The 26,223-nt window shown below is 40.9% G+C and overlaps 1 protein-coding gene across 2 annotated transcripts in view; it reads right to left on the bottom strand.

Moving 5' to 3' along the window:
• Positions 1-26,223, bottom strand: part of marchf8 (membrane-associated ring finger (C3HC4) 8) — an 80,160-nt gene that overhangs the window by 36,134 nt on the left and 17,803 nt on the right. For both annotated transcript variants that reach the window (XM_059359070.1, XM_059359071.1), the window contains exon 2: positions 22,908-23,116. In XM_059359070.1, the coding sequence (XP_059215053.1) occupies positions 22,908-23,015 (108 nt within the window). In that variant the 5' untranslated portion in view covers positions 23,016-23,116. The remainder of the gene's footprint in view (positions 1-22,907; positions 23,117-26,223) is intronic.

Below are 26,223 nucleotides of genomic sequence, written 5' to 3'. Positions count from 1 at the left end.
GCAGACAATGGTTCCTCAGGGAGGTTACATGCCCCCTCTGTAAATCCTCGAGGTGAGCCGAGACGGAGAAGGAGAATGGAGAGAGAGAGAGCCGAGCCTTTGCAAATACGGAAGTGGAGCCGCAGCAACAATGTCAGCCGTCGCCGTGGCGACTGCAGCTACGGCAGCAGAGTGCGGAAACAAAGACAGACAGAGGAAAAGATAGGGAGAGAGATGGCAGAGGGAGGGAGAACTGCCCTACATTTTCTCCACACACATACACACACACACAAACAGAAAGGCAGAGCTGCTGCTGCTACTTGTCCAGGCTTGCTCTCCCTCTCAGCTGCACATATACACACAAATACACACACAGAGTCAATCCGGTACTGTAATCCCATTGGCCGAGGAACCACTTCCTCCAGCTGATCTTGATGAGAGGTGGGGGAGGGGCAAACTGTTGGTGAATCATTCATGAGAGGGAGGTGGTGTCCTTTAAATAGACTCCCTTTGCTCTGCACACTGAGCTTAACCTTAAAGTACCCTCCCCTAACCCTACTTAAGCCTGTCCTGCAACTACTACACGCTACCACACACACACAACACTCCTGCCTCTGAATTAAACAAAGAGTCTGCCACCTAACCTCTTATAAACCACTACCACTGTTCACCAATCAGAGAGGCCGTTACTGCCAGTTTCACCAATCCCCAGCAGGCACAGTGGGATGCAAGGTGGAGCAGAGATGACAGAGGGTAATTTATTATACACATCCTCACAGCTGTATTCAAGGGCAAAGTAACAACACAGGACAATAACTCAAATACTCAGCAATACTAAAGGCCACTGCAGGCCAACGTCCACTAATAAACACTGATTAAACTGTTTAATAGAACATTGATTCACTTAGAAGGTTTAAACACAGTGTGTGACTTGCAGCCATTCAAATACTCTAAGCAATGCTAAAACATGTGGACATACTTGTACGGTCACCAGCACGTCACATACACTATGTACAGAATCCCTTAAGCTCCCCAAGACTCAACTCTGTGTTATTGTGGACTATAATTACTCTGTTCAGTATCAATATCGATTAAAGAACTTTGGATTCCTACCCGAGATGCTTACAACCTTTGGGGCTGAATGAGTACTTTGATACAAAACTTATATTAGCAGTGAGAGTTACTGCTCTCCATACACACTAACGTCAGATCAGGTCCTTTCCATTGGATAATGAGCTGAGCTACACTTTACTTTCATTGAGTAACACCACTTAAACAGCTTTGGCCTCTAAATACCTGGTCTTACAGCATGTCCACTGGCCCTGGCTTATGGACTTTGGCCAGCTCACTGAACAGAGAGATTTTGTATTTTTAACACAATAACAACAGCAACATTGCAGACTTTACACTAGTCTCCAATCACTGAATCTACTTGTATTACTGGATTATCTCAAATTGTATACTACTATGTTTAAAATTAAGTACAGAAGAAACTGTCCTATCTTTTTTTTTTTTTTTTTTTTTTTTTTTAACATTCTAACAGTTCAACACCCTCTACCTTAATCCTCATAATCATATAATAAAATGATAATATTAACATTTTCTGCATAGTATGGTCATTTAGATTGTATATTTTGTTCATAATTCCTTTATACTTTTACTTCAGTAAAGTTTTGAATGCAGGACTTGCATTCAAAACTTTTACTTAAAGTTACTTGTAATGAAATACATTTATATTGTAGTATGACAATTTTTTTCTTCAGTAAGAAAAGTCTATCATTTTTAACTTATGCAACTGAGTCAAAAAACTGGATGTTATGAAGACATTGATGAAGAAACTGTATTAAGATGAGATTGACTTGTGATGTCCTAGGTAAGTTCTACATTGGGACAATTGGTATCTGCAGCATAAAATCAAAGCTAAAATTAAAACAAAAATATTTATCCATCTGTTAAAAGCCCATCGGTAACCCAATTTATGCAACTCTTTTTGCACTAAGCTAAATTTTCCACTGAAATTGTTTGGGTATTTGATCATTTCCTCTGGTGTACTTCAATACTGAATAAAAAGTCTTTATAAGTTAAATGAGAGCGGGTACAAACCCCAAGCAGTTTATGGTTTGTAAATGAACAGTGTGAAATTGGATCCAGGTAGCAGTTAAGTGATGAAACAACAGCCGGGAACAAGAGAGCGAGTGAGCTGCCGATTTCACGGAGTGAGGAGGTTTGTATAACGAGTTCCTGAATCCATTCAGGATGACAATGGTTTGTACAGGTGGAGATGATGCATCCAATTTACAGCACATCAACACAATGTCTCCGATCCTGTTGCTCCAGCAACACTAATCTTTGCATGTTTTAAGACAAACGGATATGATTCAGCCATCAACAGAGGAAAAATGGACAAAAAAAGAACAGATTGTTAGGCTCAGGTGAGAACATGCTATTACTGCAGATGATGCAAGTGTGGTTGTCTGTCAAATAAGAGCCTCGTCACGTTAACAACACATAATAAGCAAGTGATTTTTGAGTACAGGTTGACAACACTACTGCAGGGCTTTCTAATGTATAGCGTGAGAAAAAGGTGGGTTATAGAGGGCTGATGTTGGACTGATTACAGCCCCTGTCAGAAAATATCAATCCCAGCTGATGTATAACAGTCTGATCAAGTTTACAGCAGGAAAGGGGAGATGTGCAAAGGAGGCATGAGAGGAGAAGAGGTGAAATATTGGAGAGCTGCATGGAGGGGGTAAAGACAGACATTTAAGGCAGTGTGTGCAGGGAGAGAGAAAGAAAGAAAAAGTGACCGATTTCTACTGAGGGAGAAACATGTCAGATATCCCGCTGGGCGTGAAATTGAGCTGTAATAGCCTTTTCAGTTCATATTCAAATACAGTCATGCATACAGATAACTACAACACTGCAGCTTGTCTGGCTGCTGCACGTTTCAATCAAATCTACCTCAAATTAAGAGAACGAGAAGAGGGGAGCGAGACGGAAATGAAGAAGGGGAGAGATGGTCCGTGAGAAAAATCAAAGACAAACTCTTCGGAAATAATTTCAAGTTCTTTTCCTTGTTTAATATTCTGTAAAATGTTGAAAAACTGAACAGGGATCCTTTGCTGCTTATCTGCTGTAACCGTACGCAGTGCTTTGATCTGAAGCTTTGCTTTTCATTTACATATCTCTGTGTAATGTAGCGGAGGATGGTTTCTGAGCCTCGTGTATTCATGGGACATAATCTTCAGACCAAAATACACAAACATTAAGTGGGCTGTCACTGCGGCAGCACGGCCACGGCACAATGCCAACCAATCACCATCCCCAAAAATAACAAGAGGCTGGCTGTAGCAGCTTTATTGATTTGTAGCTCTTCTCACTGCCCACTGTCGTCTTGCCCAGTATCTCACCATCTCTCCAATTTTGACACCCAATGGAGCTCATCTATCTCGACCTGTGAAAGCCGATGGAGATTTGTGGAAAGGGGCTGTGAGCACACGTGACTGTGGAAGGGGCAGTCGGGTGGAGGGGAATGAACTATAAAGTGACCTCTTTCTGGGAGCCACACTTTCAAAGGCTATTTTTGGCCGGGCTGCGAGGCTGGCGTCAGGCCTGTGGAGTGTGCCAGTGTATCCACCTGATTACTGTGTTTAAACAGTCAAAATTCAGGCATTCACAGTGGTGTCAAGATAAAGAATTTGCTAACAGTAACTAAAGATGTAGGAGGGAATCATCACAACACTGAGCAGCACATTTAAAGTTCCCCATGGAAAATTAAAAAAAATGATTTGTTCAACAAGCAGAAACAGTAGGAGTTAAATCAAACTGATAAAACTCAAAGCTGAGTTATTATCTTTATCTGGCCACAAAATCTAACTTTCAAGTCTGGAAAGATAGTGGCAGGCAAAACAAACATGGACAACAGCAGCCACTCATGTGCATAGGGACATGAAACAATGTAAAACTTAAAGAATAAAAAATGTCCAATTTTGGCCTTTGTAGTTTTTCATAAAGGTTCAAAGAGTTTATTTTGTATGTACTACATGAATTGCATCTTTGTTAATACTAAAAAACAAAAGGGATTCCTCCTCTTCCTGAGGTTTCTTCCTTTTCCCCCATTAAATCCTAGGGTTCACTACATGCCAATAAGTTTTGGTTATTGGATTTATTGCTAAATTTGTTTCGGAATTGCACTATTAATTAAGAATTGTAACAAAGGAAGTTGCTATAAGCTGACTGTTTTTTTTTCTTAGAGAGGGACCCTTTGCCAAAATCTATTTTTAACAGTTTTATTTAGTCAGTTCAGCTAGCTCAAATTATGCATATTCCTAATAATTTTGCACAGTGCTTAATCAATTTACCTCAATCCAAGACAAATTAAGAATCTATTACTACTCGGTGTAATGGGAAGTTGACAGAACACTTGCACAGTGGGTGGTAAGTGGGAGGTTAGCAAAGGGCCAACAGCAAATGTTTTGGTCCCTAAGAGATTCATCTGCTAATATTTTGCATAGAAAAGGTTCCAAAATAAATGTTTCAGGCTTGGGAATTCTATTGTCTACAGTTTGTTTTATTCAGGTCAGCACAATTTACACTACTTTGTAATGTTTAAGGCCTAGGGATTTGAATCGCTCACCGCCGGGCTTTGCCTCAAACAAGTCAGAGCTGCCACTATTATGTCAGGCCTGTTTAACCTAATGCACAGAGTCCAATCTGTCCCCTCGAAAGAAAATATGAACGCAGTGTTCTTCTCTGAGAGCGCAATCTGCAAATATCAGTTGTGATGCCGAGTCTTTTCACAGTCTCAGTGCTTTCCCGGCTGCAGACTACAGAACAGAGAAAAGAGGCTCTGTATCACTAATGAGTGACTCACAGTCAGGGCAAAGAGCAGAACACACTGTACTTAAAAGAAATGTGGTGATAGACAGGGTCACAGTGTCCTATCAAAGCAGCAGTTACAGTACATCTGAGCATAAACTGCATGTGACTGAACTGTAACATCTGAAAACAAAAAACATAACAGTGTCTCATTCAAAGGTCCACAGTGCACGCAAAGTTTGAGCTCAAGCACCCTGGAATAGTACACTAACCCAAATATTCAGCCATTGTTTATGTTATTTAAAAGTACCAGCAGGTCCAGATCTCATTGCTATGTAATAGAATCCTGTGTATCACTGTAAATACACACACTCATGGTGTCATAGAGAGGTGAGTGTGTGTCTGTAAACACTGCAATGTATTTATCTACATAGATGTGTATTTAACAAGGACAGTGCAGAAGATTTCAAAGACATTAAATAGAAAAAAGCAATAGATGTAAAATATACTGAAACTAGAACGCCAACTCGCTGTAATGCCTTGTATTTTTTAACTATGAAAGTTTCATGAAAGTATTCATGGACATTCTCACAGGTGCTCACATTCAAATCTGGAACCAGCTCAACAACAGTCTGGTCTGTCTGGGATTCAGCAGATTCCACGACAGCAGAGCTTTGCTCAAGGGCACCTCAGTGATTTAAAAGGAGGAGCAGCTCATTTTCTCTTTACCCGCCCACATTTATCCTGCAGCTCCAGGGATCAAACCGACAACCTTTCAGTCAAAATCCTGCTTCTCTAACCTTTAGAGAAAGCACCACAAACTGCTGGTCAATCGTTAAAGACAGACTTTTGCTCTTTAATCATTTCCTCAGTGAGAGTTAAGGTACTGGCTCATGGTTGTTATCTAATTTGCACTGAAGATATGCGTTAGCCACCAGCCATGCAGCCCTCTCTTAAAGGTCTGCCAGCATCTGGGTTTATCAGCATTTAAAAAAAAAAAAAAGCACCTGCAGCATTCGCTGTGTAGACCGAAGCACTGACTCTATCGGTCTCCACATCAGCACCTGGGGCTAGTGATAACCTTCTAAATTAGATAAGTATTTCACCAGTGCATTAGGCTCTACGAGGAGCACGGGACGACAGCAGGAGCCAGCGACAGGCGTAGATCCTGCATAACGCTCTCAGCAAGGTGGATCAATAAAACCTCAATGGTTCGTAAGTTGCAGCAGAGAGCTACTAGGTATGACAAGAATGTTTCTCACTTAATTAAACCTCTACAGTATGCATGCGAGTGTGTGTTTGCTGAAACGAGTCATCAAAAGCTATTGAGATGCAGACAGCGGCACAGAGCCACGATTGCAGAGCTCATTGGGCTTTTCAACTCTCGACCTGGCTGACCTCATGTCTCTGGCATCACACAATTAGTGTGACCACAGGTTAGATGAATAGCAATGGCTAAAACACCAGCACGTATTTAAAACTGAATAACCGCACAGTTTGCTAAGTTCTTTTTACTGGCAGAAAAACCATTACAGAAACTGTATGCATTCTTTGAAGTAAAATCAATGTCCGGCTTTAGCTCTGTCTCCTATAAACATCAGGAGTCTGATGAGGGTAATTATGATTCCTATCATGTCTCTCTCAAATAAGAAGGCAGCAATAACAGTTTTAATGCTCTGTTTTTTATTTGCCCAGACTTTCTTCAGCTTTTTTCTAGGAAAAAAGAGAAGGGATGATTTTTCAAAGGATGTGTGAAAATGATTGATATACTCAATTCAGGCATTTCTTTGAAAAAAACTCTTTTAAGATCTATCGTCTGGGCTGAACCTTTGCTGTAAATGTGCATCACTGCAGGAATAACCTCAGCATATAGAAAAAAGGGTAATTTTTGTATAATTTAGTCAGAAAGTGTGGTCTGATATTCTTCAAATTCAAAATAACGGGGAAGCTACATCTGCCTGAAATAGTAACATAAAAACAAATTTCAGATTTGAATGTACTTTTTACATTATTCACTTAAACAAGTAAAAGTCAGGTTGACAAAAGACACAAAATCAATTGGCTTTAGTAACAAGTTAAATCTTATTCATGTTGCCAATGTAATATTTACAGAATAAGGCACAACTAAGCAGAACTACACTGCATATTTGAATGTTTTTAGTTTACATAAAGTTTCTAATACAGTGACTTTGAATATTAACCCACATTTTACGGACAAATTGTGCATAAATGTAGGTAAATCCAAAGTGTTCACTTATTTATACTGGCACTGCATGCTTATAAAAAAGAAACAATAATTCATCCCCCTCCTCAGTACCCGCCTTGCTCTCTTTTGGCTCTAGTCCACAAGCTATGACATCATCAATCATCACCTGCTGTTAAACAGATGGCGGCCCATTACTGACCCTGGACAGGTGGAGAAGTCTGCGTTGCAAATATACACGGATTAGGATATTTTAAACACCTGCACACACTCGGAATACAATATCCTTTTCAAGCAGAGCTGCACTTTTACTTTTCTTGCCCTTTAAAGATCTGATCAGGTTTTCAGGGTTGTAAGAAGCTTCCCTGCAGCATTCGAACCCTCAGCGGGGGGGCTCCTGGCACACAAACACGGCTGGGGTTACAAAGCTACATCTTCTGCATCTAAACCTTCAATTCCTTCCTTTATCCACAGCAAACAACAGGTCAAAATAACCTCAGCAAAAAGTCTTTGACTGTTTTAATGACAGTGTAGAAGCACAGCAGTAATATAATGTTGGCGAGGACGAACTGCTTTACCTCTGATCTAGCTGAGCAACGACACAGCGTGCATCTCGTCACAAAGCAAACTACACAAAGAGGAAGTATAAATAATTCCTCTACGTCCTACCATCAGAGGACAGCATTCTCAGAGGTGTGTTGTTTTGCCAATGAACAAAAGACTACAGTAAACAGAAAGTCCTCAGACACTTTCATTTCTTTCCAGCACGGCTTGTTTGTCGTGTTCGACGCTTTGATGTTCTGTATACCAGTGGGCTGCAACTCTATTCACTCGTCTACACTACAGCTACCTGAGGCGAGTAACCTTGGTTTTACACACCCTCTTCCTCTCCCACCGCCGTGCACTGATGATGAAGGATGGAGCAATGAATCTGTCCCACACCCACCTACTCCAATCGCCATTTTAAGGTCCGGCCTCATTTGGCTCCCAGATAAATACGGTCCAGAGCAGCAGCAGCAATTTGCATTTAAAGGCTGTTCGTCTTGCATGCCTCATGCCTGCAATTCACTGAAAGGTACATTTGCATTTTGAATGCCTGAAAATGCTCAAAAGCTCAGAAGGGGAAACCTGGGAGATACAATATTATGGATTTAAGTGCTGTTATTGCTCGTTACCTTAAAAAAAAAACCTGACAACTTAGATTCAAGTTCACAAAGTTTTAAGAGGAAACAGGTCACATTTAGGACAGAATCTCTCTCCTTGGGCAGCACACCAGACATTAAGAACACAGCGTACTGGTTTGGAGGTTGCAAGCTAGTTTTACCCAAAACAAGAAGAGAGATAAAACAAATATGAGTGTTGTGATGCATCAAAAGACATTGAATGCTCTGGCCTTGCAAGGGAAGAGGGATAAGCTCAAATACACCGTTTGCTCTACTGCCCCCTGCTGACCTGGTCCTGCATAAACCCTCTACTGAACTTAGACAAAAAACTTTTCTTGAGGGTCAAAGGAGTGAGGATGACACTTTATTTTATGGGTCTTTTTTTGTTGCATTGTTTTAAATTTCTCAGAAAATGACTATATATTATAGTACTAATGATAGAGGAAAATATATACAAACGTTTATGTAAATATACACTCTGAATTCTGAATTTGAAGTATTCTGTTTTAATTAATGTCTTACACAGCATCCTAATTTTTTGGAATCAGGGTTATAGATAGAATTATTTTACAGTGGAATTTCCTTGAATGTACTGCTACATTTAATATTCCTAATTGTGTGACTTAAAGACTAGTTACTTGAAGGGACATATTATGCTCATCTTCATACTTGTATTTTGGGTTTCTACTAGTCATGTCTACATGCTCTAATGTAAAAAAAAAACCCAACAACAAATAAAACATTATTGTTGTCATGCTGTCTGTCTGAATATAACCGTTTTTGTTTTTAACAGTTTTTGTTTTTTAGCGCCTGTCTCTTTAAGCCCTCCGCCAAAAATATCCCAGTCTGCTCTGACTGGCTTGCAAAAAAATGATGGTGCACCATTGCAGAGTTAGTTCACAAGTCGTTGGGGGAGATACTCAGTTGGGGGGGGGGGGGGGGGGGGGGGGGTCTATTCTAATTAGCTGGCATGTGACATAGGAAAGGGAGCCAGATTTGAAGGCCTTGTCAAATCTGACCAAGGCAGCCCACAGGGTTGTCTTATTTCACAGCTTGTGGGTTGGTAGACACTGCAGATACCAAATGTCTGTGCACAAGCACTGAAAAGTGAGTTTTTCATAATATATCTCCTTAAACTGTGTAGCATTTAAACATGGTCTCTATTTAACCTGAAATTACTGAAAAATTAAATAGTTTGTTCCAGAAAAACCCAAGGAGTTAATTATTAGGAATTTAGCCACTTGTTCAACAGTAAAAATGCAAAGACTCGTACAATATAATACCAACATAAATTACAGTGCAGACTTCTTTACAAGATATATGAAATGTGATAATCCTCTCCTCACAGTAACCCAAAGCAACACGAACCTGCATTCTCTCATCGTTCACCTTTGCTGCCATCTCAAACATCCACACCACTCCCCTGTTGACGTCTCAGCTGAAGCCTAACGCAGCCTTTCCCATCCATCAACCTTGTTATCATGTTTGTCACCTCAGCTGTGATTCCTGATTGACAGGCGCCAAGCTGTTTGCTTCACATGCTTACTGGCTACATCTCATCAACATGTGTGCTCCATTTTTTTGTCTCCATATGGGTGGCACTGTTAACGGCGTTGGTCAGGATTGTTCGGTGCAACATGACACAGCTGTGAGGGGGCTCACGATGAGGCTGCAGCAAGCTGTTGTGACGTTCTCCAGATCATTTTTATGACACTACAAGATGTCAGTGAAATGGATGAGAGGCACATCATGCCGTGAAACAAAACAGAGTCACATTTGACACCAATATGCTAAATTTTAAATATCTTAAACTGTCCCTGTCCCCCTGGAGGATTGTTTAAACTGTTACAGCTACGATGTCACACTCCAAAAAGGCTGTAGTCCGTGACCACTGCTGCTCACGTTAAGCAGGGGGGAGCTCAGAGCCGAAGCTTACATGCGGTGCTGAATGAGCTAGTTCCCCGGGATATAGAGGTTGTCTCTGTGAAAGAAAACTGCACAGCATATCAAACCGTAACTATTAGGCCTCACATTCTCCAAAATGATCCACTTCACCTCTGGTTAGGAGGAGAGAGACAGAGAGAAAGATGGAAGGTGTGCAGAGGAGCAGACTGCTTTTTACAGCCAGTCTTTTGAAGTGATAAGCATGAAGTCAAAATCCCATCGCTCCCAGCTGGTCCACACTCCCAACCTTTACTTTTTCTTCATTTCCATCTCCCACTGGTGCCATCTGAAACATATTCTCTACCCCCCCGCTATATATTCTACGTTTCATCTTCATTTTCCACTGACTCTCCATTTACTCAAACCTCCTTCCAATCACCGCTCCAATCTCACTCCACCCTGTCAATATTTATCTGGTCAGCTCTCCGTCTGTGTGCAGACAGCTTTAAACAAATATCGCAAAGAGTGGCGTTTCCACATGAAATTGGGACTGAAATCAGCTCTCAAAGAGGGAGCAGATGGCGATACTTTCCTGATGACATCTCTTGGCTTTTACAGCAATTCTCCACCGCTTGTTCCATCCCTCCCTCTTTCATCACACTCGAGGCCTCGCAAAAAGTTCAACAACCTTTCCTTAAAGTAGAAAGGATTGAGTCGTGAGCTCCATGGTCTTTATCTCAGCCCTGAGTCAACAGTGTTAGAGTGAAGTGGCTTCCAATAAACACACACAACAATGACTTTTCATACTGAAACTTAGACTCACTGGAGACGGCTCCGTTCCAAGCCCAGAAACAGAAGTCATTATTCACATTTCGCAGTAAAATTACTAAGTGGTGATTAGATATTCATTCCACTTAGATAAGCATGCAAGTATTGCACATTTCAGAAACATAAGCATTTATTTTGGAATATGTGAGAGACGACAGGGAGAAAAGACATCAACCAGCTAATAAAGATATCAAATGCCCTCAGGAAGAGAATGATAACATCTTTATGTAAGCAGCATATTTTACTTTCTTTTCATTCATACAAAGTGCCTCGTTTCTGCAGCTAGAGTTTCAGCTGTTTGTTCAGCTGAGTAATCCAGCTCCCTGGGAGACCAACAGCAGTCTATATGTTTTGTATTCAGTCAGAGTAGTTCGAGTGGTCAACAGAAGCAACGCATCAGATCCTCTTCCACCGGCCACTAAAACACCATTGTCCTCTCTCAATTCTGTATCATAACAAGTCTTTGTCTATCATTGCACAGCAGTTTCAGCTTTCAATCATGGTTGGCTTCATTGCTATGTGTATGTGTGTAAGTTAGATAACACTCACATATTTACACGCTGTGAGCATCCTCACCAGGTTTGCTGAGAAAAATCCTTCTTCCTTTGCCCAGATCTGCAAACTTCCTGGAGTCAGTGTGTGCAGCTTTAAACACAGCAGACTCTGTTGAACTGTGGATAACTGTCATCACACCAACATACTATTTTCAATATGAATCGTCTCTGTGTTGTTGTTTTTTTTGTCCCCTTCTGTTTTTTGTGTGCACTCAACAGGCGACCGGTTGCCAACACTATCAGTTGTCACGACTGACTGCATATGTACTTTTAAGTTATCGCTCAACATGTGATGCTTCCAGAGATTCACAATGTGACGGTGGCGTCAACGTGAATGTGTTCTCTCACATAAACATCCCAACACTTTTTCTCTCCAAATGTATTCCTAAGAAGCTATGCAACTGCAACCCTGTCCTTGACTTGTTTGGTAGAAAACGCTGAAAACAAACAAGGTTGAATGTTGCAAATGTGCAAAGTGTGTGCAAAGCATTACTGTTAATATAAACAGTGTGTGTGCTTCTTTGTGTGCTTGCCAGAAAAGCAATTATAGTCAATTTGAGTTTGTTAAACTGAAACTGGATAATGGTTATGGTATGGGGTATTTTCCTTGTAAAGTTATTAAAAGGAGTCCTTGTGGTGTGAAGTAAAAAAGATAAAAACAATGCTGGTTTAAAAAGCAGCTCCACAAAGTCCTTGGGAGGTAGATTTTATAGTGATGAGCCATTCTCATTTCAGTTCTCGATTTGTACCAAGTTATCAAGTTACAAACATCACAAGGAGGGCTAAAGCTAACAGTGGTTATACCTTCTAGAAGCTTTTTTTGTTTGTACATTCAGATTATGAGGAAATGTATTTGATATGGACAGTCAGATCCGAAAAGTTTGTCTTTCTGCTTAAGAATTTGAGAATAAAAATGTAGTCAAAATAATAATAATAATAATAATAATAATGTAGCTGTGCCCCACCTCATATTTAATTGACATGACTTTAAAATATCAGCAAAATGACAGAAGGAGAGGAGGAAATCGGTGATGTAAAATCTGTGATTAGGGAAAGGCCACATGTTTTACATATAGCAGAATCATTATCTTTCAGCCAGCCTGAGGAAGGCCAAAGCCCTGCAAGAGAAAAAAAAAGTGTGGTTGTGCATGCAAGCATTCAAAAGATACAGGTTGATTGCTGTCACCCCCGGCGGCGTAACCTGAGGCGACGAATAATGGAGTAGCCACCAGCCTCTTTAGGCATGTGTGGAAGGTGTCGTGGGTTCAAATAAACACATCAATCAAAATGACGGATCGCTGACAGCGAGCATCCACAGCCCCTGCTCTTACAAATAGGCTTCACCTCGATTTCACAGAGAATACATTTTTTCTGAGTCGGGTTGCCCTTGCAGAGGACTCCGGATCAGGACATTGGTTTGGATGGCGGCTAGCATTTGGTCCTCAGAGAGACCACTACCTGAATACTTATAGACATAGCAGAGTGGGAAACCACAACGCTTCTGCCACATAAACCATTTGACAGCCCTGACAGAAGCAAAGCTGAGACATGTTGGGGTGAACAGCACGCTACTTCTCACCATTCTGCCTCTGCTGCTTCAGTCCTGAATTGCAATTGCACTGTTAGCCTAGACTCCCTCTGTTTCTACGGCAACAGCATACTCCTCTCACACTCTTGCCTCCTTCAAGTTGTTTACAACACAGTGTAATTGTGCTCTCTTTCACCTTATCTTTTTATTCCCTCACCTGGACCCTCTCTCTGTGCTTGTTCATGGCGCTCTACCTGGACTCAATTTCTCTTCTTGGTAGACAGAGGTGAATGTCAATGCCAGGCCGCAGTCCTCTGCACTCTGCAGAGCTCAGTGAAAGCCTCATCAGGGGACCAGGTACTAGTGCGCTCATGCAGCTGTGCCCACAACAGGATGAGGAGGGATAAGATAAGCACTGTGAACACAATTTCATGGGTTCAAGAGTGGCTTATGACCTGCAATACACAGCATCATGACTCGAGTTGCCTTTTATCTTTATCGCTTACTCTTTTGTCTTGAAGTGGTCCAGTGGTGCAATAATGGGAAAATAGTATATTCACTTCCCGGTGTGAAGAGGAAACATTTGCCTCGAACTATACCTGCAGAAGCAATTCATTTACATAAAAACCTCTGTCTAAAATGTCTTAAGAGACAGTTTCAGACAGATTTCATTTCTGTGAACAAGCCTCTGAAGATGAATCTTTGTTGAGACATGTGCTGTAAGCCTGCTAAAGATGGATCGCAAGATTTTAAAATGTGCTCTGGGCTTCAAGCTGCAGACATTTCTAAGCAACAAACATCTGGTATTCTACTCTGCTCATGGGACTCTTTGTGAATGCTTCGTTTCTTCTTTCTTTTCAACATAAGAACAAATTCTTGTCTCCAATAAACCTAAATGGGGAAAAAGTAGCAGGTTTGTCAATTAGATAAAGTTTTTGTGGTTTTGAAACAATGCTGATGTATTTTTGATATGTCAATCATTTATGAAAGAATGATGTGGGATGGACGCTTATTTGCCTCTTGAGCAGCTCTCCTGTAATAAAATTATACAACTGAAAAAAAAATTCTGAAGATGGTTAGAAATGTTTGATACTAATTGACGCAGATGATGATCAGCGCAGCACAGGTGGCCATAAAATATCCATGAGAATCATCATTTGCAAGAAAGACATTTTTCACAATTGGTTAAATGATGTGTTATTTACATTCAGCGTACATGCAGCAATGTTCCCTTGATCCTGATCATTTTATATTATCTGCCAGACCATTCTTTTATTTGATAGCAATTTTTTATATCACACAGCTGCACTGTGCACACTAAAGACAGTGAAAGCAATTTTGCTTTTTGAAGATGTGCTTCAAAAAACATTCTGCAGCTTTTAAAGCTTTGATTTCTTCATTTTCTGGAACAGCCCAAACCAATTAAAATGTCATAGCTGTCAATGATATAATGATATAAAGCCAAAACCAAAGAACATCCTACAAATTGTTTTCTATTTGCCACGTCAAGAAGGTCAAGAAAGGAAACAGTACAGCAGTGTTTCTGTTCCAATGAACTGTGAAAACTTTGGTACCTTATCTTACTGGGTTTTTTTTAACGTAACATTGGAAAGAGCAAATATTACAAGTGGCCATTGGACTGCTTTCATTTTCAGATTTTTGCAGCATGTTAACTGTTGAAAAAGTGTTCTTTGCTGACACAAGTCAAGTAAATTACTTCCACATATGACGCTCACGTGGCAGCCTATACACACACACTGCAATGTGGTAATTTACTCTGAGGATGGGAATTACATTCGGCTAAATTTAACTGATATCTTGAAATTAAAATGTGTCTAAATCAGGTTTTATTCCAGTCTCTCAGACGGACTCTGTACATGCCAATTATATGTAGCCTCCATTCTTTGGCTACAATGTAAACAACTGGAGTAAATCTGGCTTGTTTTGCTCCATGCTGAGAAAAAGTCCTCAAAGCTGAAATCAAAGGTAATGACTGTTTACTCCACTGTGCCATTTAGGGCTCTCAGTACAGTGGAGCAAGGTCACAGACAAGTCATTCTGGTCATACACAAAAAATGGACATGAAACAGTTTATTACAACTTGAGTAACAATTAAATTGTTCTGTCCATCATTCCCATCAGTGATAACACGGTAATCATCACCGTATGTGTTGAGCTCTGGGAATAGGGAAATCACCAGAGATAAGTCAGACAGGGGCCAATTAGCCTAATGGTGCTTGCTGGATAAAACAAAAGTGAATGGTAAAAGAAAGGCTTCCCATCAAACAACCATGCTTCAGTTTTGACCTCTGCTTATTGCTATAGTTGTGCATTAAAACTATTTACTTGGGCAATATGGAATCATATCAAACACTATGGGGTGCACTAATTGTTAGCTTGTCTAGATTAGGAGTACAGCAGAATCACCAGCAGAAATAATGTATAAAACTTTAAAAAATATGACCCAAATTTTAATAAAATGGATTTGTCAATTATACCAGTCACACTCACAGATTTGCAAGGCTGCACAGTAGTGTTTTGAGCTAAATGCTAATGTCAGCATGCTAACATAGTGATGTTAAGAAGCTGTAATGTCCAGCATGTTAACCATCGCTAGTTCAGCGTGTTAGCATGCTAAAATTTGAAAAAAAGTACAGCTGAGGCTGATGGGAATGTCATTAGTTTTGCTGTATGGTTTTTTTCATAAATCAAAATATTGGACACAAATTTTGACCTGATGATGGCGCTAAAAGTCAGTGGGTTGCCAAAGTCACCAGGATTGACAGACTAACACTGCCATTTCTAGAGGCAAACTTCTAGCATGGCTAAGGAGTTCTTACGTAAGGGGATTGTCTAACATGCTGCTTTTTACAACAAGAGAATACCCAGGTGATAATCCCACTATGTGCTCACTATACCTCATGGTAGAATTACAAAATAAGCAGTCACAGCATTTTCCACAGACAAGTGAAATTGAGTCAACATCTGCAGCTGTTGGGCATCTGCCTCCCCAGACAGCCAGACAGCAACAAGGAGGAGTTCACAGTGTGGCCACACTAGTGAATCTATAGGCGGAGAGATTAACTGCACTAATCTTCCCCTGGATAACACCATGAGAGGATGATGGAGGAGGAGGAGGATGAAAAAGCAGAGATGGTGGGAGGAGGAAAGAGAGATCAAGACATTCAGGGGGACAGGGATTGGACAAAAGTAAGATGCAGTCTCATTGCAGGAGATTCTAAACTTGCTCCTCATCCAAATGATCCACAATGGGGAATCACATTATCATATCTTACTGGAAAGTGACTGACTGCCCACTATCTTTCACTTGAGGCACAAGAGACTTATTATGTGCCTGTGTGCTTGCCACATACTGGCCACCACAATGGAGGATGACAGAGCTATGAGTCCTATCAGACTCATTATACAGCTGGGGCGTACGACTGCATATGAATAGCATACATCAGGCAGCCATTGTGCGTCAGAGTCCGCAGAACTCGACGACAGGCTGCGGCGAGGGGAACATCTGCAGTGTCTCCTCAGGAAGATGAATATGGCCGCTGTGGGAGAGCCCAGAGAGGAGTCCAGCATTGATCTGGCTGGCAGTGGCTGAATGTTCAGGGCCATGTGAGTCACTGGAGTCAAGTCAGCATGTCACAGGCAATTAGACAATGTCCTCAGACACCCTGCAGAAACACCTTCCAGCGAATAGAGAAGGACTCTGGATGGAGAACTGTTCAAAGACTGAAGCAGCAGCATCTCAAAGAGGAGAGAGGTGCGGTAGATGAATTTTTTCTTGTGGTGATTTTATTTCTCAATCCTGGAAATAACTTGATTAACTTCATTGTGTTTTTTTTTTGCTTCCTCTCTGTCTCTGGATATCTGCTGGTGCTTTACTTGTGCACTATAACCACAGTCGAACCTATAACAGAGAGATTCAAAATCTGAGAAATGCACCTTGTTAAAATTAAATTGCTTTCTTTAAATTTAGTCTTGCAGAATTGGCTTTCACAGCTGAAAGCTTCCTTGGGTTCAGGTGCACTTTCTGTTCCTGCAGCGTGCGACAGGCCAAACAAATTTCTGTAGGTTAGTAGGTTAATGGCTATACATCTGTCGGATTAGCTTATACAACAGCCCACATAATATGTAAATCATGAGATAATCATTTGGAAATGTGTTTTACCGAAGAGAACATTTCAAATCTGCTTGCTGAAATTCCTTATTTAACAGTAAGTGTTCATGCGGAGCTGTGAAAGTGTCTATATAAGCGTGGGTGGAGGTGGTGGATGGCGACGGGGCAGGGGTTAATTAGAAGACTCTGTCTCCTCTGAACGTCTCTCCCTCTGCTAATAGCTGCTCTTCTGAAACCAAAGCTGAAATGCACGCTGTGCCCCCTCACACTGGAGACAAAGCAAACGCTCCTTCAGCTATCATACGTACATGTCTACTAGAATATAAGCAGCCAAAGGGACTGTAATTATTTTCTGCCATGCCCCTCAAAGTCTATTTTCTGCTGCTACAGGTCAACTGTAATCACATATATAAAACTTAATATAGCACTGTGTCATGGCTACCAAAAGAATGTAAAATAACCCGTGGAGTCATTGTAGGAGCTAATGAAATGAAACAAGGTGAACCAAAGTCCTTCCTTACAACAGTCAAGGCCCTCAAAGGCCCGGCCGTCATGTCCGCTCTTCCACATTTAATTATGTTTTTTAGCACTTCAACCTCAAGTGGCTCAGCGCAGCCGGGTCCTCCGGGAGACTCCTGCAAGTCCTGCACAGACGGGCTGACTAACAACACCAGCTGCTGGCATGTGCGTGTTTGTGTGTGTACCTGCACGTCCTTGCATGTGTGTATCCTGAAAGAGGGGCTCAGATAGTGAGACAAGAGAGAGGCAAGAGGCAGAGAAAGAACAGCGGCAGGTTAATGGGCTGCAGGAAATATACTGTGGGCAGTGAATCCTGCACGGAAACGCTGAAACAATGAGTCGATGAAAGAAATAGTCGGGCGTTTACATCATTTATCAAGCAAAAATGGCAAACATTGAATAAACAGACCAGGTGATTAAAACCAGTAAAACATTGATAAAGTGGTTCCACATTAAAAATCAGTGTTACTCCGATGCTAGCATAAATGCTAATGAAATTAATCAAATAAAATTAGTTCCAGCCCTACTGCCTACTACCAGTACAGAGAAGCACCACAGAATAACATTTACTTTTTAACTTTCTGCAGTAATGACTTTCCATTTACTCTACATCTGCAGCTCAAGGCAGAATGCGCGCCAGGTTTATGAAATCTTTCTGAATTCCATGAGTGGCATATGCAAAGTAGGTTAGTTTGCTGACACACAACATTCATACCTTTATGAAAGCATCTGCCAGAATAGAGAGAATCCCATTCTGCCTAAGTGTTATCTTCTCTCTCCAGCTTCTGCTTTGTAGACAGGCCAGAGGAACCTGTTTGGCCTCAGAACATATACACCAGGATGAACATATGGGTTGTTTTTAAGTGCATGTGTGTGAGAAAGAAAGAAAATATGTTCACACACAGTGACATTTTTTGTAACCTGAATATTAAATGGATTTACACTGGAAAATGTGTGCATAACCTCACAAAACACATTAAATGACAATCCTTTGTATTTGCACCTTTAATGTCTGCAAAGTAAACCAATAACATCCTCTGCTTCCTACTAGAAGTGACCACCTTAAGTTTATTCCTTATGTACTCGAGTCACACACATGTAAACACTCCATTTGCTGATAATTCAGCATTTCATGCCTAGTTTACCCAGCCCCAAGGCTTTCTGGGTGATTATCATGGCATTTCCATTTGCAAGCCTCTGGGCACGGCAATCTGGAGAGGACTGATTTGGACAGTTTAGATCCACCAAATGTTTGGAGAATGTTTCTCTGCCTCAAGGCTGAAAAACACATTTTCAAATATTTTTAAAATGCGTTTCATCAAACAGTATTTATTAAGAGGGTGGGCAATATTTTAAGTAATGCTGGGTGTAAACAGGCTACCCTGCTGTCTGCTAAATTCTTCAACTAAGCCACAAGTACAAGAACACTGTTGCAAGTAAAAAAAAGTTATGTCACTATACTAGAAGAGCTTCGTTAAAACAGCAAAGGCAGACACATTAAACAGACCCTGTCTAGCCTAGAGGCTGCACTGAAAGTTTTTGCCAGCCATGGCGGTCAATGTTTGATGGAGCTGGGCTTTGTGGAGACCAAAATCAGTGCCCAGGAGCTCTGCGGCGACGGCGGCTGTTATCAAACCACAAAACATCAGAGGAGAGACAGGGAGTTTTCACTGTCCTTGGACTCCGACACAAGCTTATCGAAGGACAAAGCTTCCAGCGCTCTCTGTGCTTTCATAAAAAATACATGCAGTATCTAAAGGGCGGGTATCAAGTATCACAGTGTTCAGTGCGTGTGCAGTCACAGAGATGTACTGCTAAATATAAAACTAGTGAGCGAGGTCATGCATGTTGGTGTGAATGTATGTGTTAATGTGAAAATGAAAGCTACAGCTGCGTCCACTGAAATTGTGCTATATATCTCAGCTCTGTTGGTAATCACACGCTGCCCATGTAAATTACTATATTTACTGTAAAGAGCAAGTGACATTGCAGATGGGGTTAAAGATAAGATAATCAACAAACAATTGCAGCTCAGTATGCATTTCCGAGATACATCACAAGACTTTCTCCTTCTCTACCTGCAAACCTGCGCTAAAGCTCACTTTATTGTCAACTCATGCATAATCAATTCCCTGCTCGCCTTATCAAAAACCCCAGACTCAAATAAATCTGACTGTATTATTTGCCAAAGCTGAGAACTGTCAAGAAACTTTTCTTTTCCCCCATGAAATAAAACTCTTGCTCTCCAAGGCTTTTGACGCCGTCTTAAAACATATTTCTTAAACCTCAATTTATCTACACAAGTACTCAAGTTGAAGACCCCTGGTGCACGGACAAAGTGCCCACAAGCACATACACAAAAAGGATTTTCGAGGAAGACAAATGAACTTGAGTGGAGCTGGAGGAGCGAGGCCAGTCAGGGGCCAGCAACAGTTAAAGATGTGTTGCTCTCTAAAGCAGCAGATGACTAACTCTGAATTCTAAGTAGAGGAAAGTTCTGTTTTTTTTCTTGAGGCGCTAAAAGACCAGTTGTGTTGTCTAAGAGGGCCAGATGGGCTTGTGCTCTGTGACTAAACTCTGGGCACGCACACATATATACAAACACACATAAATACACACATAAATACACACATATATACAAACACACATAAATACACACATAAATACACACACACACACACACACACACACACACACACACACACACACATACACATACACATACACATACACATACACACACACACACACACACACACACACACACACACACACACACACACACACACACACACACACACACACACACACACACACACACACACACACACACACACACACACACACACACACACACACACACCCAGGACTCCGAAGCTGATCAGCATTCAAAGTAAACACTCTCTCCTCTTTTCCTACACTATGTTTCTCCTTTCTCCACTCTGCTGATGGTTCCACAGGGAGGACGGGAGTCGCTGCTGTTTATCCACTTATTCCCCAGGGGAAAAAAAGGAGGCTCAGCCAGCAGGAGACAGACAGAGGGAGAGGGTGATGCTGAGCAGAGAGATGCAGGGTTGGATCCTTACACTGTTAGCAAACATGGCAGCAGGGAGACCAAATGCCCCCCAGACATTACACAGCTCAGTTTCACTTTTATTCCCCAGCAGGCTAATGTAACCTTGCTACAACTGCTCGCAAAGTTTAAACACCTTAATCCTGTTAACCATGCATTGTATAGAAAGATATCTCAGCTAAACAAACTCGAACCTTTGTTAACTTTGCAAGAAATGAAACCAGTTGGAGTGGATTCCAGTTCACTTTCACTTCTGCAATGACCAGGCATTTTGAGCTTCACAGGGAACACAGATTAGGCAAACAAATGAATCACCAGCTAGGTGTGTGTATAAAGTAAAAAAATACATATGTTGTATGTAAGTTTGTGTGTACTATCACTTGTTCAGCACAGCACCATATGCAGCATGAAAAAGCCTCTTAGGAACACCTGTGCTGCTGCACTTAGCGCCCAGCCTCTATTGTGAGAAGATGAGGCCGAGGAGGGAGGGCAAGCCACGGACATATTGTCTTAGCACCTCGCTTTGTTCCAAGGCTCAAAAAAAGCTACTGCACTCTGAGAGCACTTCACTGTGGTGTTTGATGCTGCTGGAGTACAGTGACAGAGAGGGGGTAAAGATTGATGAGCTGCATGTGAGACTGAGAAAAGACTTTGGTCAGGATCATGCATCTGGCTTTCTCTGTTGTTATTTACAAATCAAAAGTGATTACAACCTCAGACATAAAAAACAATCCATGTAATGATGTCCAGCTTTAAGATTTCTGAGAGACTTTGGATTCTGAGAAAAGTCCTCAAATCAGAAATCTGTGATTCTTTTCAGATACAGCACAAATCTCCTTCCAAGCAGGGGCCTGATTGATTGCTTGAAGCCTTTATTTGGCCAGATGTTTTGGGACTATACTGAAAAAACAAAATCAAAAAACCTTTCTACACAGCACAGATGATGAATAAAAGTCATCTCAGCTGGTGATTTTACTGATTCCTTTTGTAAATTTAAAAGTATTTACAAAATCCCATGAAAGGTAACAAATCCTGCATGTGATCCACTACTAAACTGCAAAACCAGATGTCCTACAGGCAGTTTTAGGCACAAATGGAAAAGACAGACCAGGCTCTGACCAGCCTCATTAGATGCAAAACCTCTGCTCAACCCACAGGCAGCACTGAAATAATTTGTTTGTGAGAGAAACATTGTAATGTAGAATTCATTTTGCTGTGTTAGGATTGACACCCCTGGCATTAGAAAATTAGCTTTCTGATTGTTCTCTGGTGAATGACTAGAGGACAGCGAGGGTAACTCTCGCCAACCCCCTTCAACCCTTGTCATTTCAGATTAAAACTCTTTGCTCTTTGTCTACATCTAGTTGACATTTCTGTCAATCTTTCTGTATTCAGTAGATTGTTGTATTTTTTTTCTATGTAACAAAGAATTGTTTTTTACAACTACAATTTCACACTGTCAAACCGGGTTTAAAAACAATGACACAATTAACAAAAAGGGAAGAGACATGATAAAGTTTTTAAGGCATCTGGCAACAATGTTCTTCCAGTGGGTGTGTGAGTGACAGTAAGCAGAGCATAACTTAATGTGGCACTGGTACCAAAACAGTTCACTCTGCCACTTGAAACAATGATTAAACAAAAACTGTCACAAGACTAAATTGAGGTTTTGTTTGCTGCTGTAAAAACCCAGGAGATTATTTTGCACTGTGAATAAAAACGAATGGTAGCCTGTGATTATTTTCAGGAGGGAGGAAATACAGGCTATCAGCAACTTTATTAAATGTATGCAAACACTCTCATGAATAGTGTATTTTCATTATTCCTGGCAGCCTATATGCACCCTTACAGATAAAAGGAGAACTTTTCAACCCTTCACTTCCTCAGTCCATCCCCGACAGAACACCACGTTTCATGAAGTGAGGAAACTATTGATGGTTTCTCTGAGCCTGAAATTCTGAAACCTGTTGTAAAATAAATGTGCTTTATGATGAAACCATGTGATAAGTAAGTATGAGATAATGTAGAATGCAAGGTGGAAGTGTCTTGAATCCTTCTGATGGGTACTCATTTTGTCTCTACTTGTCTTGTTTGGGACAAGATTAGTCTGCACCAAGATCAGGGTCAGGATCCCCCCTTGCCATTGTAGAAAATCTCTCGTATGGTAATAAACTTTATACAGACTAATCCTCAGTTGTGTCCTCAGCCTTTTAACTCTTCACATACCTGCTTGTCCTTGTCCTTGTCCTTGTCCTTAGCTTTCCCATTGCCCGACACCCGTGATGAAGTGACATCACGGGGGATGACAGAGATTTGGTGCAGTGGCATGTTCATCCCAGCAGAGCCAACCAGGGGCGCTCACACACACACTTCCTGTCCTGCTGCCAGACCAAAGGGCATGTTGGTCCAAACTGTGACACCTTGCCCGTGCTGCCCTGCAGAGGTCAAACAGACAACACACAGTGATTAGGTACTGGATAACAAAAATCACATTTAAACAATAAATTATACTTTACGCCTTTATAAGTGCATCTGGAGGAAGTCCACAATAAGTAACAAGAAATGAAAGTCAGGAAACTCAAACAGCTGCATTTAGTGTTTTCATCTGGTCTGCTGATCACAGCCTCCTCAGCCACCAGCGTTCTTTAAACTTTTTCAGTTCAAAACCCAGATAAATTAAATTCAGATTTTAATGAAAAAGGGCCCTCTGCGTCACAGACTCTCTGGAATCCGTCTTCTCATTGGTTAATAGACCAAGCATGTTTTATTTATAGCAACACAAATTTATTCAAACATCATGCAGACGTACAGGCTGGGAAAACCAGTTTTCAACAGAAACTTGTTGGGCTAAAATCACTTTAAGTAGCCCGGATTAGTGTCATTTCATTTTTCTGCCGTATTTGTGCATAAATAGTGTATAAACATTTTTTACACTGTAAACTGTTCTTTTATAATGCAAAATTGAGAAAATGAAAAGTCAGAGTTACAGCAGAATTTGAGAAAAAAGGGAAATCATGAACGTGGGGTAAGAAAATTTAAAAAGGAGCTAAAGAGGTGGCAACCTCAGGGGCTGAAAAATAAAGCCAACGCTCTAAAAGTTAGTTGATCCCCATAGACCCTATATATCTCCTCCCTTTTCAGCTTTTTGAGTGTATTTTAAGGCTTGGCCATTTTAAATGACAGGTTGCTGCCATTACAGGTGGCAAGCTTCAGCAACCAGGCTGCATTCGACTCACCTCAGCTCACCCAGCTCTTTGCCCATTTTTGGATTGGCCAGGAGTCAGGAGGAGTCATGCACTGCCAAGACAGCAATGGCTGGAGCCATCAAATTGAGCTCTTAAGAGGATGATGTCATGGAGACTATATCCATATTTCATTATGTCAATGGTTATAATATTTTGCATGATTTGTAAAAAACAAACAAAAAAACCTGATTAGGTCCACCTGTGTTGCTTTTTTCAAATTTTGAGTTCCTTGGCAGTTTTATTCTTTGATAAGTCGACAAAATGATAAGTCAGAGTTATAGCTGAGTTTGTGAAAGGGATGCCAGGGGATTTCTGGGGATTTATTGGGAACGTTTCAGTACAGAGATCTTTGGAAATGCTAAACATAAAACAAAATGGATGCACAATGTCTGCAAAATTAACCAAAAAATAAGCAATTTTATTTTATCCTGAATTTTTTTCTCCATAGTTTTTAAATCACATCATGGCCCTACAAAAGCAGGTTCATCAATCTTTGCCAGTGCTGACCTAAAGTACACTGTAAGAAACTTTGAGCTATTCTCAAACCACCAAAGGCACAGTAGTCTCTTGTGATTTTCCACAGGAGAGCGGAAGTTTGTCTCAGAATAGCAGGAGCACAGAGTGTAATAAATTATCATGGAGGTGATCTCCAATGTGTGTAATAAATCACCACAGAGGTAAATCTGTGTGTGCAGGAATTCACTTTTTTCCAAAAGACATGGAGATTCGGGGTCATGATTTCCACAAAAGAGAGCAGGGATCCATGTGGTTCCCCATCATTCCTCGATAGATGCAGAAAGAGTCATGACAGGAGCAGCATTATAGGGCTGTCCTGAGGAGTTACACCAGAGGTTTTACATAAGGGTCATTATAACTTCAGTTAATGCAGCCATCTGTACTGCCACTGACATCAATTAAGCTTTTGCTCCTTCTCACCACTAGGCCGTGTGTCTATGTGCGTTTGCACACAGGCCAAGCAAACCCTTAAGCGCCACAGTATAAAAATGACAGGATTAAGAAACCAAAAAGCAGGCAGACAGATGGGAGGTCAGTGAAATGGCAGTAATCAGAAACCAGCGTTGATGGCGGGAGGGGGGTGGGGGTGGCGTTGGCTTTGGACTGAGAATGCCACACAGGTCCAATAGAAGCTTCAGAACAGCACAGCCAGAGCTGCCACCTCAGTTGAAATGTCTCTGATAAGTATTTATCAAGATGGAGTGGTGATTATGCTCATATGATCTCATAAACACACACGGTCAGCGGTCATATGAGCTTCTTGTGCAACAGCTGGCAGTCTCAGCTCAGTGCCAAAGAGGGTGGAGGAATCATGTGTTAATAAAGACCAACCAGAAAGCACTTCAGCACTCATTATTTCTCCATCAATTTAAATTGTAAACTACTCCCTGACACAGTGGAAGAATACGGGATGCAGGCAAGGGTGAATGAGAATCACAAACCTGATCACAGGAAAAACTAGTTCATAACAAATAGAATAATTATTGTTTGAGCATTAGTCACCACTTTGTTTGCTCACTTGACAAATAAACATACCAATTCTATACTCCCACTGTTTATCCACAAAGACTTCTAAATGACTGAATATGACTTCAAACAACGTGACTTGAAAACAACTCCTACTTCATGCTGAAGCCTTTCAGTATCCAGTGATATGAGATAGGTAGCCCCTATCAATTAATCTTTTTATGTTTTTGATGAAAGATAACTCTGATCTCATACAGATTATAAGCAGGATACCAATATTTATCGAAATAGTTTCAGAGAACTAGAGAGTATTGCTACAACAATTAGTCAAATAATCATTAGTCATTCAAAGGAATATTAATTGGCTATTATTTTGAGAATTGAATAATAGCTTTGGTATTATTACACATTTTTGCAGGTTTCATTCTTCTTGGATGTCAAAATTAGAGGTTTTTCTTTGTGATACATGATAATAAACTGAATAGCTTTAGATTTTTGCACTGTTGGTCCAGTTTTAAGACATTAACTTTGGCTCTGGGAGATTACACAGGGCATATTTCACTTTTGACATTTTATTGAAAAATGATTAGTTGAGAAAATAATGGGCAGATTAACAGATAATGAAAATAAGCAGCCCTAGTCCATGCTAAGGAAGTTTTCTGGAGCCTTGTGGATTTCTTTATTTCAATTTCTCACCCACTACATCAACCTTGACGAGGTATATAATCTAATTGAGTTTATAGAGCAGCAAGGTTAACTCAATACCACAATGTGAGGAAAAAAGAACGGAAGGAGAGTTCACCAAAGACTGACAT

This window comes from Centropristis striata, chromosome 20 (genome assembly GCF_030273125.1).
Source record: "Centropristis striata isolate RG_2023a ecotype Rhode Island chromosome 20, C.striata_1.0, whole genome shotgun sequence".
NCBI lineage: Eukaryota > Metazoa > Chordata > Actinopteri > Perciformes > Serranidae > Centropristis > Centropristis striata.
Note: the sequence above shows the minus strand (reverse complement) of the source record. Positions and strands in the feature narration are given on the sequence as shown.